Here is an 11,668-nt window from a genome sequence, read left to right on the forward strand (position 1 = left end):
GAAAGCCTGCAGCATGGGGGTGAGACTCTGGGGAAGGACAGCCAGTGCAGACTTGCCACCACACTGAAGTTACCATTAATGCTTTCCCAGAAGCAGAGCCTGAAGGAACCTTCCTCAACTTAATAGACTGTATTTCTTGTGCTGCTGAGCTTAGAGATGTGATGAACTATTTCACTGAAAGAAAGTGTGGATTTTTTTTTAAATCCAGTGTTTAAAATTCAACATTTCAGGGAACATTTGAACGAGACATCTGTCTCCTCCTCCCCCTTCTTTTTAGTATAATGCAACTTCATCTGTTCTAGATTTTGAATCAAAGCATGGGGTTGGGGACACTATTTAACTCATGCTGCTGACCACATTAATTTATTATAATATCCCAAGTGGTACTGATGGCTTAACTGAGGGTGAAGCAAATCCAACAAACAGCCTTTGTGTTAAGCCAGGGTCTTAAGAGCCAGTAGGTGCATATACATGGAAAGTAATGTATAGTTGTCTTAGCATGCTAGCAGACTTCTGTTTGAAGTAGGAGTGTTTTACTTTGGTTTCTATAACTTTATATAGGAAAAATGGTTTCCAGGAAATTTTCCTTTAGTGAGCATGATTTGCAATAGGATTGTGTTGAGTTTTTTTCTTCTTGAGGGACACCACAGCAGCACTAAGTTTTCTTTTATATACTGTTCAGTCATTTGATTGGTATTATTTACTGAAATCCAGTAAAAGTGTGCATCAATAGCCTAACATTGCAGAAGTATCTATTGGCCATCTCTCAAGCTGGCTTTTTTTTAAACATACATACACTTCTGAAAGCCATCCCACAGCATTAAGTGGTATTTAGGCAGCTACTTGTTAGTATCCTGCAATTTCTCTACTTCAGCTGAAATTTTGTTACGTTTTAGAAATTGGTTCAAAGTGGATTTGTGTGTGAGCATGAAGTGCTAAACAGGGGTCTTTGTTAAACAAGGTTGTAAGGTTGTATCAGAACACTGCCCCACAGACAGTGGGCAAATAACATTATCATATGGTCAAATGTGTGCTTTTTAAGAATGCATTTTGAAGAGTGATGTATTTTAAGTAAGGTTTACATCATTTTTTTGCACAGAAGTCTTGAAAGGTAATTTACCTGTTTTTTAACAGGATTGAGTGGAGAACAGGGCCTGTAACAGAAAGAGGGTCTTTCAACAGCATCTATTTTATAAGGACATAGTCTAGCTAGCATCTAAGGACATAGTCTAGCTAGACCTAACTTGTCTCAGTATTTGCAATGGTGAGCAGTGGCAATGAAGGCTTCATATTCTAAGGAATTAGGTATTGGAAATGAGCGGATTTCTTAGTATATCTGTATGTTTGAAATTACTCCTGAGGTTGTATCTGTATTGAGGGCTTAGAATATAAGCTTTGATGAAAGTTTCCATGTGTTCAGTGTGTTTTGCCTGCTCAGGCAACATTTGAATTTTCTTGTTCAATAGAGATAATAGGTTTTTATTTTAAATGGTGAAATGTCACGTATACTAGGCTTTTTAAGTATGTTTTTCCCTGTCTTAATAAATGTCAGTCTTTCATCTAGAAGTAACCATACTCCATACAACATGTCAGTTTGTTCTTTCAACCTTTGCTTGTTTTCCTGTGGACATTTTCCTGGGTGCAGTGATTTTTCTCTGAAGATAGACAGTGGGTTGCAAAGGCTGCCAATGAGCCCCATTGCAGGAGTGGTGGGAGGTGTGACAGCGCGTGTGCCGCTGCTCAGGAACTCTGCAACCCTCCCTGCCTCTGCAGGGCTTTAGGAGCCGTGTGCGGGGTGGTTCCTGGCTGGGGCTGTGCGCTCATCCCGCGCTGTGCGCTCATCCCGCGCTGCCGGACTGCGGGGCGCCTGTAGCGCCTGCTGGGGCTTCTGTTCAGGGCTCTGCGGGGGCCCTCTGCAGCAAACCCCTGCTGAAGACCTCAGCTGTCACTTTGATTGTGGGTTTGCCCTTTTTGATTCTCTCTGTGAGACAGCAGAGTGCCTGGAGATTTGTTTTGAGTGGTCTGAACTCGGTGAATATAGTTAGTAAGAAGCTGACCAAGGTCGCCATCCTGTAAGTGAGCTTATTTATCACTGTAGACATGAAAAACTTTTATCGTATGTGACCTGCCTGCTTGGTATGAAAGCTTTTTGAGTCAGTTTGTGATAATTTAGTGTCAAACATTACAAAAGCAGCACATAGCAGCCTGCACATGCATTTCTCTGTGCATTTTTCAGTTCATCTTCTGCATTTCCTGAACGGTTTTGATGGTTGATAGTTCTCTTCAAAATCTGTTTTTTAAGTACAGCTGCACCTTTTCATAGAAATGAAAAGGAGGTTATACAAGGAAAATTTAAATAAAATAAATGTATGTTTCAGTATTTGAAAGAAATTGGATACCATAGTAATATCTGTATGCAGAACTTTTAGAAGGAAAAAGTGGTGTGAGCGTGCCAGTGTTTAAAGACATAGACAAACATTAAAACAGTTTTATTTTTATATTGTTTCTTTTCCTTAAATGAGTGTAGCTGTTATAACTGGGGTAATGCAGACTTCTGGGCTTTTATAACAGTGTGTAAACAGTTTGAAGGGATCTTAGGCCTATTTCTTGTCTGGATTTTGTCTGTGGTAATATTTAAAACCCAGTTAAAGTAGATGTTACATGTACTGTATCCACTTTATGGTTAAATCAGCATATGGTTGGATGTGTGTGTGTATGATATAAAGCAGCAAAAACTTAAACATGCTGGTTGGGTTCTGTTTGCCTTGGCATTGTTTAACAGTTTTGATGAAGTTCCCTAAGAAATTTGTGCCTTTTGGGGATGTGCCAAAGGATTAAGGGAACACCTTCACTTGCATTGGTTTTAAAAAGTGTCAGATGAGATGCCCCTTTTAGCTTCAGGTCTAATTTTCATTCCATACAAAATGAAAGAATAATTTAAGATAAGCTTCAGTATCTGAAAGCTCACCTTTCTTCCCCAAACATGAGTTGGTCTAATAAAATGTACTAGCACTGCCTACAGATCAAGACTGTTGTAAGTTATGCCATTTAGAATAGTTTATGGGAGCTTGGATCTAGTCAACAAATGTGATAGAGTGTTTTAATGAAATCAGAAGCAATTGGTAAAAGAACTAGGGTAGATATAGTGGTTTGGAATTTTTTTTTTTTAAGGTATGCCTCTAGACAGTGTTCACACCCCACATCCTCACTGTTATGTAGTGACAGTCTCTAGTGCAGCATTTCTCAATTAAAGAAAAGTGTAATATAAGAATTAAAAAACAATGGAAATTTGAGACTGGTGTGGGTATAGTGTGGAAGTCCTAAGAAAAAGTTTATCTTCATTAATGATTTGCCTGTGTGATGTGATGAAACTTAAATGCTTCCACAGAAAGGGAAATCGCTTTAATGAAAGCTTAAACCTCAGAAATTTCAGAGTTAACTTACTATCAACAGCAGTGCATCATGAATGTCAAGACTAATGGAGTTCTGTCCACAATAAAGATGTGCCCCTAACTCTTGATTGTGTTACTATATCTAATGGGAAAAGAAGATTCTAATTCTCAAACAAACAAATAAACAAAAAAGAGCTTAAAGAAATTTTAAGCTGGCACCAGTATCATAACTGGTATTGCTGTATAATTTCCTTTTTAGAAAAGACTAGAATATACTCAAAGTTTCCAGAAAACACATTATCGGGCATTAAAATTGTGGGATCTCAGCACCTCAGGACGGAGGTGCAGAGAGGCCGAGACCACCCTTGGGGGGCTCGGGAGTCCTGGAATGTTGCCAGAAGTGTCTGGTGGCAGGATTTTGATCCTACACAGGAGACGACACCTGTATGAGGACTGGGAGGAATTCACTGGGTGAATGGTGAAGGGATAAGTTAATTAGAGTGTAAAACACAGGGTTTAGGATTTTGGTACAGGGGGGTCTAGAGAAGTAAGATGGAGGAATTGGGGCGTGTCCTGTCCTTCTTCTTCTTCTTCTTGGCCTCCATCTTCTGTGGTGGTGGTGGCACTTTGGGATTGGTTATTACTAAAAGTGCACTGGTTAATAAGGGTAGAAGGTATTGGGGAAAAATGATAAATATTGTACACGTAACTTCGGGTATAAAGATAAGTGACCGCCCAGGGGCTTGCGGAGTGTGCCCATGGCTGACTTGCTGTGCAGACCTCTGTCGGGCTGAAAGAAAATCTTTTAGATAAACAATTAATAAACACCGAGACCGAGACAAGATCAGAAGTCTCTCCTCGTCCTTTCAAGCGCCGGGCTCTTCAAGGCCATCCCTGGGCCTTTCCAGGCCACCTAGACAGCACAGAAAACTAACATAAAATCACCAAGTTTACAAATACATAAAATATATTTAGTTCTAGTTGGATTAAAGTGATCCACTCCTCAGTCACCTGAAAAAAAAAGTCAGATTTTGATGGGGTGAGGTTAAAGAGTGGAAGTTAAGAATAGTCTTTATTCTTAATGTTAATCTTAACATCTAATTAATATTAATCTAATGTTATTCTTAATTCTTAGTAAATTTTAAGGTTTAGACTAATATGTAATTTTCAATAGTCTCATTGGTCTTATAAGCAGGAAAAAAATACTGGAGTGTCTTGTGCAAGCAATGAAATATATTGTAGTTGTCTCCAGCATGGTAATGAAAAACCTGTGGTCATCTCTTTTGAAGTGAGCTTTGTATAGCACCTTCATGGCTGTATTCCACTGATCACACCAGCAGTCAGTTTTAGCTGTGTAATGTTTTCTGTGGAACTGTCAGGTTGCTGTAGGAATGTTGATACTAGAGAAGGATGAGTTTTATGTGGCGTGGTGGTTTGTTATTACTACAAAAATACAGTGTATCTTTTTCCTATAATTGTATCTGTACATTAGAAGCCAAGAAATAGGGGTCAAACATGGAAGAAATTATTCTTCCACCCATTTTATCCAACTGTATTACAGCCCTTTAGAGTCATGATTCTGAATTCACCAAGTTAGGTAGGACTAGGTAGCAGCATGCTTTGTCATGTGTTAAATAATTGCTACCTGGATAGCTATTAAAAGTCAATAACATGAAGAACATAAAAGCATGATTATTTCAGGTTTGTCCTTGAAATGTGGATCAAAGTTTATGTTCATTGTGCAAATGAGTCATTGCAAGAATGAAGAGAGCACTAAAGGGGATCTCTGCTTTCTCTCAATTGTTTGTGCAGGTTAAGTAAAATTGTTATATAAAGATTATTTGAATCAAATATTAGGTTTGCCATCTGGGGAGAAGGAAATAAAAATAAAGAGTAGGTAAATAAATCCTTTTAGTGTTTCAGTCATTGAAGAAGAGACGGAAATAAAGACCCTCTGTAGAGTTTCCGTAGTAATACTAATGTCCAAAATTCTTTACTATGTCTTGGACCATTTTTCATAGCTTTTACCTTTGAAATATGTACATTTAAATCAATGTGGCCTCTTCTTGTAAGTCTTGATTTGGTGGATATTTTAGCCTTGGAGGGAAAAGTTCTTTTGTGGGTCCGGAAAATGCTTTCTGAGTAGAATCTCTGTTTTATAACCTTGAACTCTGTTCCTTGCCCATCACTAGTATTATAATGTCTGTAAATGTGTATTCCTCTCCCTGCAATTTTACATATCCTTGCATGAAGCAGGCAAGATTTTTTTGAACATCTTATTTACAATATGTATACACACAAAGTTTCATTATGGTGTACTAAAAAAAAATTTCTAGAATGACATTTGTTGTTGTATTAGCTTCTTCAAGCTGTATTTTAAAGATGTGATATACTAAAACCTTAGTTCCTCAAATATAAAGGTTTCTTAGATAGAACTCTTGGCTTCTTTATCTTTTTCCTTCATATTAAAAGAAAATCTGAAAGGAGATTCTACCTGAGCATATTTAACACCATCTCCATGACAACCAGCTAATTAATCGCTATCAGTCTGGCTTTGGTCCTTTTCAGTGAACTGATACTCTCCAGCTTTTTTTCACATATCTTCTGTGTTTTCTATGAAGGTCATTTATTTAGTGACATTATGTCTTTGGGAATAAAAGCTTTTTAATACAAGAAACAATTTTCTTTAAAGCACGTTAAATGTACCTGTGGTTTCCTCTCAGTTTTGTTTCCTGCGCAGTAGTGGGGAGATTTTAAGGTTAGAGTTTTGGGGATTTTTCTGAAATTTCAATCTTGCTTCCATCTTGCTTTATCTGAAATTTCCATCCTTTTCCTTTCGGGCATAAGGCTTTAGCAGTACATTATGACTGTGGCCACATTGCAGCACAGAATTGTCCAAGCTAAGTTTGCATCTAAGTAGTGTAGTAAGTAGGAATGGGCTGAGGGTTCAAGTAGTTCCTGTGCTTTTTGGGACAGATTTGGGTGGTCTGAGCCTCTGTTGCTGCATTGCTGTAGGTATTCATGCTTGCTCGTGTAAGTCATCACTGCAGTATCATGCAGTCAGAGTTTCTGCAATGTTAGAGGTATTTGGAATCAATCAACATACCTGTCATGGCTACTGCACAATTTTTAACATTTATAAATTTGGTTAGAAGGCCTGATAATAGTATTGCTGTTGCAAGTAATTGCAAATTTTCCCCTATGACAGCAGTCTTCAGCCTGCGAACTGTGAGAACTTAACCTCTATAGAATGGAATGTCTGTAGGTGCTTAGAAAAACTGTCCATATAGCTCAATATCCTGCTCTTCCTAACAGACTCTCATAGGGGATACTTGTAGGGACTTGTAGGACTTGACTGTCCTACAAGAGGCAAGAGATAGGGTGAGGTTCTGCAGGATATTTCCCCCAGAACATTTTTCCAGTCTTACCTGGCTGTGGCTAAAGACTTCAAAGTTTGCAGGCAGTAAAAAGAACAAAAGCTGAGGCTAGGAAGGAAATGTATTTCTCCATCCTGAAACACATCTTGTATTTTCAATGTTTTGTTTCTGAATGACTATTCACTGCCTCTGATAAATTAAATATGTTTATACATATGAATTTATACACATCATGTAAATAGAGTATATCCCACTATCCTGCAGTCTCCTTTTCACTGGCACATGTTTAGTTCCAGTCCTTGTTTTCCTGTCATGTCTCATGGATGTATTATTGTTTGAAGTTATTCCATATATTTACTCTTTGGGTGCCATATTTTTTGCAGATAGTTTGTGGGACACTTTAATTATCTATGTAATTTAGTAGTACTTCTAAAAGCTGGTTATTGATGTTCAGGTATAGTTAAGAACTCTTGAAGATTGAATTAGCAATTCTTTTAATGTACTAAGTAGATTAATCTAAAATTAAAGGAAGAGAAGAATCTGTGTTTTGACTGAATATTTTATATATTGTTGAATGTAAGAAATGCATATAGCATGCAGTTAAGCTGTATGCAAAGAACAGTAAAAAAATCAACAATGTTTAGGCAATTCCTTTATTTTCCTTCACATGTATTGAGCAAACAAAATAGTTTCAGAAAGGTGAGATGAACTGGGAAGGGCTGGAAATTATTTTAGGTAGTTTCCCTCATTAGTTGCTTTTAAAATTATTTTTATCAGTTTGTGTAAGAATGTATAAATGAAGATAATAGATATGGATATTTTACATAATAAATGACTAAGGAGATTGATCTGAGCAGCTCTGAGCAGTTTAGTACTTGGGATTTGTATGAAGTGAAGTGGTGACAGGAAACTCACACAGAGTTGGAGATGAGTTGAGCTGCAGAAGTGACCATGAAGATGGGAAGAGGGTTTTTTAGATTATGTCTACTCCAAACCATTTTCATTCAGCTGCTTACTTGACATTGTGATGTATCTGGATTTAGAATGACATATTAATGATTTTCTCTTTTCTTCTTTGCCTTTTTTTTTTTATTGTTTTGTTTGCTCCTGACATGCTACTGAACTATTACATATGAAGATTGCTGTGTTCACTGTATCCTGGCTTGCTTGTTCTGTGAATTTCTCACGCTCTGCAACATTGTTCTGGGACAAGCGTCCTGTGGCATCTGCTCGTCGGAAGCGTGCTGCTGTTGCTGCGGGGACGAGGTGGGGGACGACTGCAACTGCCCCTGTGACATGGACTGTGGCATCATGGACGCCTGTTGTGAATCTTCCGATTGCTTGGAGATCTGCATGGAATGCTGTGGGATCTGCTTCCCATCGTGAAATATTTATCCCTTTCTATTTTATTCTCTATAAAACTGGAGAGCTTCTCTTTAATAAATTTGAGGAAAGACAAGGTAAGATTTTCACACTTGCACTGTTAATTCCCTTTATATAAATATTTTTTTAAAAAGCGATCCTCAAATCTGTATTCTAACACGAATTGTATAGTTTTGTATGTGAAACTAAAGCTACATTCCAGCTTCCTTTTGGCTTTGCAAATGGAAGAGTTTATTGAAAGTGAATTATAGGCCTGATATTGCAGGCCATACGAAGGCAAAATTCCCATTTGAATCGAGTGATAGGTTTTGGTCAGAGAAGAGACTGCAAGGCAAACCTTAAGTATTTGCCTTTACCTACTTTAATGTTTAAACACTCAAATGCGTCCATGCATAACATGCCTTTACAGGCATTCTGAAAATCAAGATATCTCTATTTCTCTTTGGGTTGAAAGCAACTTTGCTCTGTTTAAACTTAATTCAAAAGCCAGCATCAGAAATCTTCCACTGGTTTTGCTACAATGATCATGTCGGCAATATGTCTTTTGTTTTGAATATCTCATTGATTAGAGAGCAGTTCCTGGTATTTTCCATTGCTGAGATTACCTGACAATCTAAAGTCAAATATAAGTTTTGCCCTGGGCTAGAAGAGTACCAGGATTTCTTTGTCGTCAATCACGACAGAATAGACACCTTATCATTTTAGTTCAGTACTATTATTACTTGAAATGCTTTCTGTTAAAAGAGACTTTGGAAATCTGTGTAGACATGAAGCACATCCTCAGAGTAACCAACTAATAGACTAATGATACTTCAAAAATTGGCTAAAAGAGGAAAATTATTAGAAGAAAAAGAATCAAGTATCTAAACCAGTGCATAAAGTGGCCTGGTCATGGCTGTTTGTGGCTTTGGAGCCAGTGTTACATAACTTACTATGTATTTCTTTATGGTGTAAGAAAGATCTACAGAGGGTAGTAGAACTTAAGGCATAAAAACAAATTTAAATTGACTTTATGAAGGAATTCTTTCATATTCTTACATGCAAAAGCAAGTGAAAAATGTTTATTCTCAGAAACATTTTAAATGTTATTTTTAAATAACTGTGTAAAAAAAGATCACTTAAAAATATATTATATGCTTTAAAAATAAAGGGACTGGTATTTAAAGTATTTGAAAAATGCAGTTAGGGTCTGTTGGACCTAACTGTATATTCACTGTTGCGCAATTAAGGTTTTCCAAGAAATATCTCTCTTTTGTATTTGTAATTGTGGAACATAAAGAGGTTTGTGGCATTCCCAGATTTAGGGAATTAGTCTACCCATTTTCTTTACCATCTTCTAATTTCTACCCTCCATGTCTGTAGCTCACAAACTGTTCTTTGTAAACCACCCACACATCTTGATCTCACAATCTTTCCTGTTTACACACCAAGTATTCCATTTGTAGAGCATAGATTTGTAGATCTCCTAAATTCAGTTCTTGTTACAGGAGTCATCAATAGCCAGTAGCATGTGTGTTGAGGGAATTGGCCAAAAAAGTCTCTTTCTACTATGGTGAATTCAGTTTATGCAAATGTGACAAGCTAAAGATCACAGGAGTGTGAAGCTAAGTCGACAAAAGGTCTGATATTAACCAAAGCTTCTTCTTGTGAACACTGACTAGTAGTGCCTACTACTGCGAGTTATCACTGAAGCTAAATCCTTAACTCTGCTAGGGAGCTGGGAAGTGTTACATTTTGCCTTAGCATATGCAATATTGTGGTGTATTCTGATGCAATGCAGATTCACCCTCAGAGGGTTTCCTAATCTGTTTTTTTGATAGTTACTACAAGTATTATTCTTATTATGGGTTTTTTTATTTCATATAATGGGCCAGATTCTGATCTGTATTCCATAAACTAAGTGCATTTCCATTCATGTCAGAATTTTTTGTTGGTTAAATTCCAGTTAGAGAGCACAAAAATATTATGGTAATAGGCAGGCTAATAAGGAATAATATAGTTAAATTGATAAATTCCCAGTGCTCAGAATCAGGCTCATGGGGCTCAATTATGACTCCTAAAAGGCTGAACCACATTGGGAAGGGGAAAGAGGTGCCTTGGTTGAGTGGCATTGCCTGGAGGCATTTTGTCTTTGTAAGGCATAATGCCTCTGGGGAAATTGGGGGCATCACAGTGAGCATTGGGACTCAATGCACCTTGGAAAAAGTCTAGACAGTACTTTGTCCATTGCAGGTGTGTGGTTGACACCGTGGTTGTGGGAACATGTTCTCTGGGGCTAGACAGCTCCATGAACTGTTTTTCCTCATGTCCTTCTGGTCACAGAGGTGAATTAGGGCTGTTTCTTGTCTGATGGTGCTTTTGGGACAGAGAAGAGGACTCCCCATCTCTTGTCCTGCCCCAATATCCATGCCCTGCTGGAACAGGTTCAGTTCTCTGCTTGGAAAATGCACATTTGTGTATCATGCTTTTAGTGGATGCTAGATCTTACTAAAAATTACTTTTACCACAGGTTGATATGGTTAAAAAAAAATTAAAAATACTAGTGTAGGAAGTTATTTTCCTGTGTAAAAGTTATCTACAGAGTTTGTCCTGCACAAGGCCTTGTATCTACTTACTGGAACTTAGTGGGTTTTTGATTTATTGAAATTATAAAAGCAATAATTATGAGAACTTTGTTCATGCATATGTGTATGTACTTTTTCTCACACTCTTGGACATACACACACAGATATGTCTTTTCCCACCTTTTTTGTGAAATACAAGGAAGTGAAAATAGTGTTATTAAACCTCATAATGATTAGAAGTATCAAAGTATTAAAGACAATTGAGAAAATAAAAAATTATGTATTTTGTTTGACATTTAAATGTAGTCTGCTACTGTGTGTCATAGAGATATTAGCACTTTTGAAAAATATATCTTTGTAGCAGAGAAAATTAGCATGTAGTTTAAGGAATTCCTCTCTGTATTTACATCCTTAAATTCTATTTTGTAATTTTCACTCTATAATCAGTCTTGTAAGCACCTTGTGTAATAAAAAAAGCAGAATCAGAAGTCAAATGTGAAAATAGAGTTTAAATAAAATGAAAACATTAGAATTTAATTGTCTATTTTATAATAGTTCTTGTGAACTTGTACAGTGTTTCAGTTTATAGTTCTGCAAACTGGCCCATTTGAAAGACATGCTGTTTGTACTTTATATCAATTGGATGTGCTACTTGCAAACACTATTTTGAAATAAAGATCTTTATTTTGAAACTTTTGGATATCACTTTTTTCTAGTCTTGCCTTGTTACTCCTCTGCAGAATAATTTAATGTATTTTTGTGTTTTTTCTTCTACTTTAACCCTTGGGTGACTTGCACAGAGGGTGAACCGGTGTTCAAGTTGTCTTACAGGTGGAGCTGAGCCAACTCAGGCACTAGAAGCTGTGCTAGCATGAACCTCCAGCAGTAAAAAAGTTTGTCATTAAGAGGGAAAATTCATTCCTTGGTGAAATTGGATTAATTAGGTGAAATT

At 37.1% G+C, this 11,668-nt stretch overlaps 1 protein-coding gene across 3 annotated transcripts in view; it reads left to right on the forward strand.

The window, feature by feature from the left end:
- MDFIC (MyoD family inhibitor domain containing) overlaps positions 1-11,421 on the forward strand; it is a 52,560-nt gene extending 41,139 nt beyond the window's left edge. For all 3 annotated transcript variants that reach the window (XM_058804636.1, XM_058804638.1, XM_058804639.1), the window contains exon 5: positions 7,908-11,421. In XM_058804636.1, the coding sequence (XP_058660619.1) occupies positions 7,908-8,155 (248 nt within the window). In that variant the 3' untranslated portion in view covers positions 8,156-11,421. The remainder of the gene's footprint in view (positions 1-7,907) is intronic.
- The last annotated feature ends 247 nt before the right edge of the window (positions 11,422-11,668 follow it).

The sequence above is a fragment of the Ammospiza caudacuta genome, chromosome 5 (genome assembly GCF_027887145.1).
Source record: "Ammospiza caudacuta isolate bAmmCau1 chromosome 5, bAmmCau1.pri, whole genome shotgun sequence".
NCBI lineage: Eukaryota > Metazoa > Chordata > Aves > Passeriformes > Passerellidae > Ammospiza > Ammospiza caudacuta.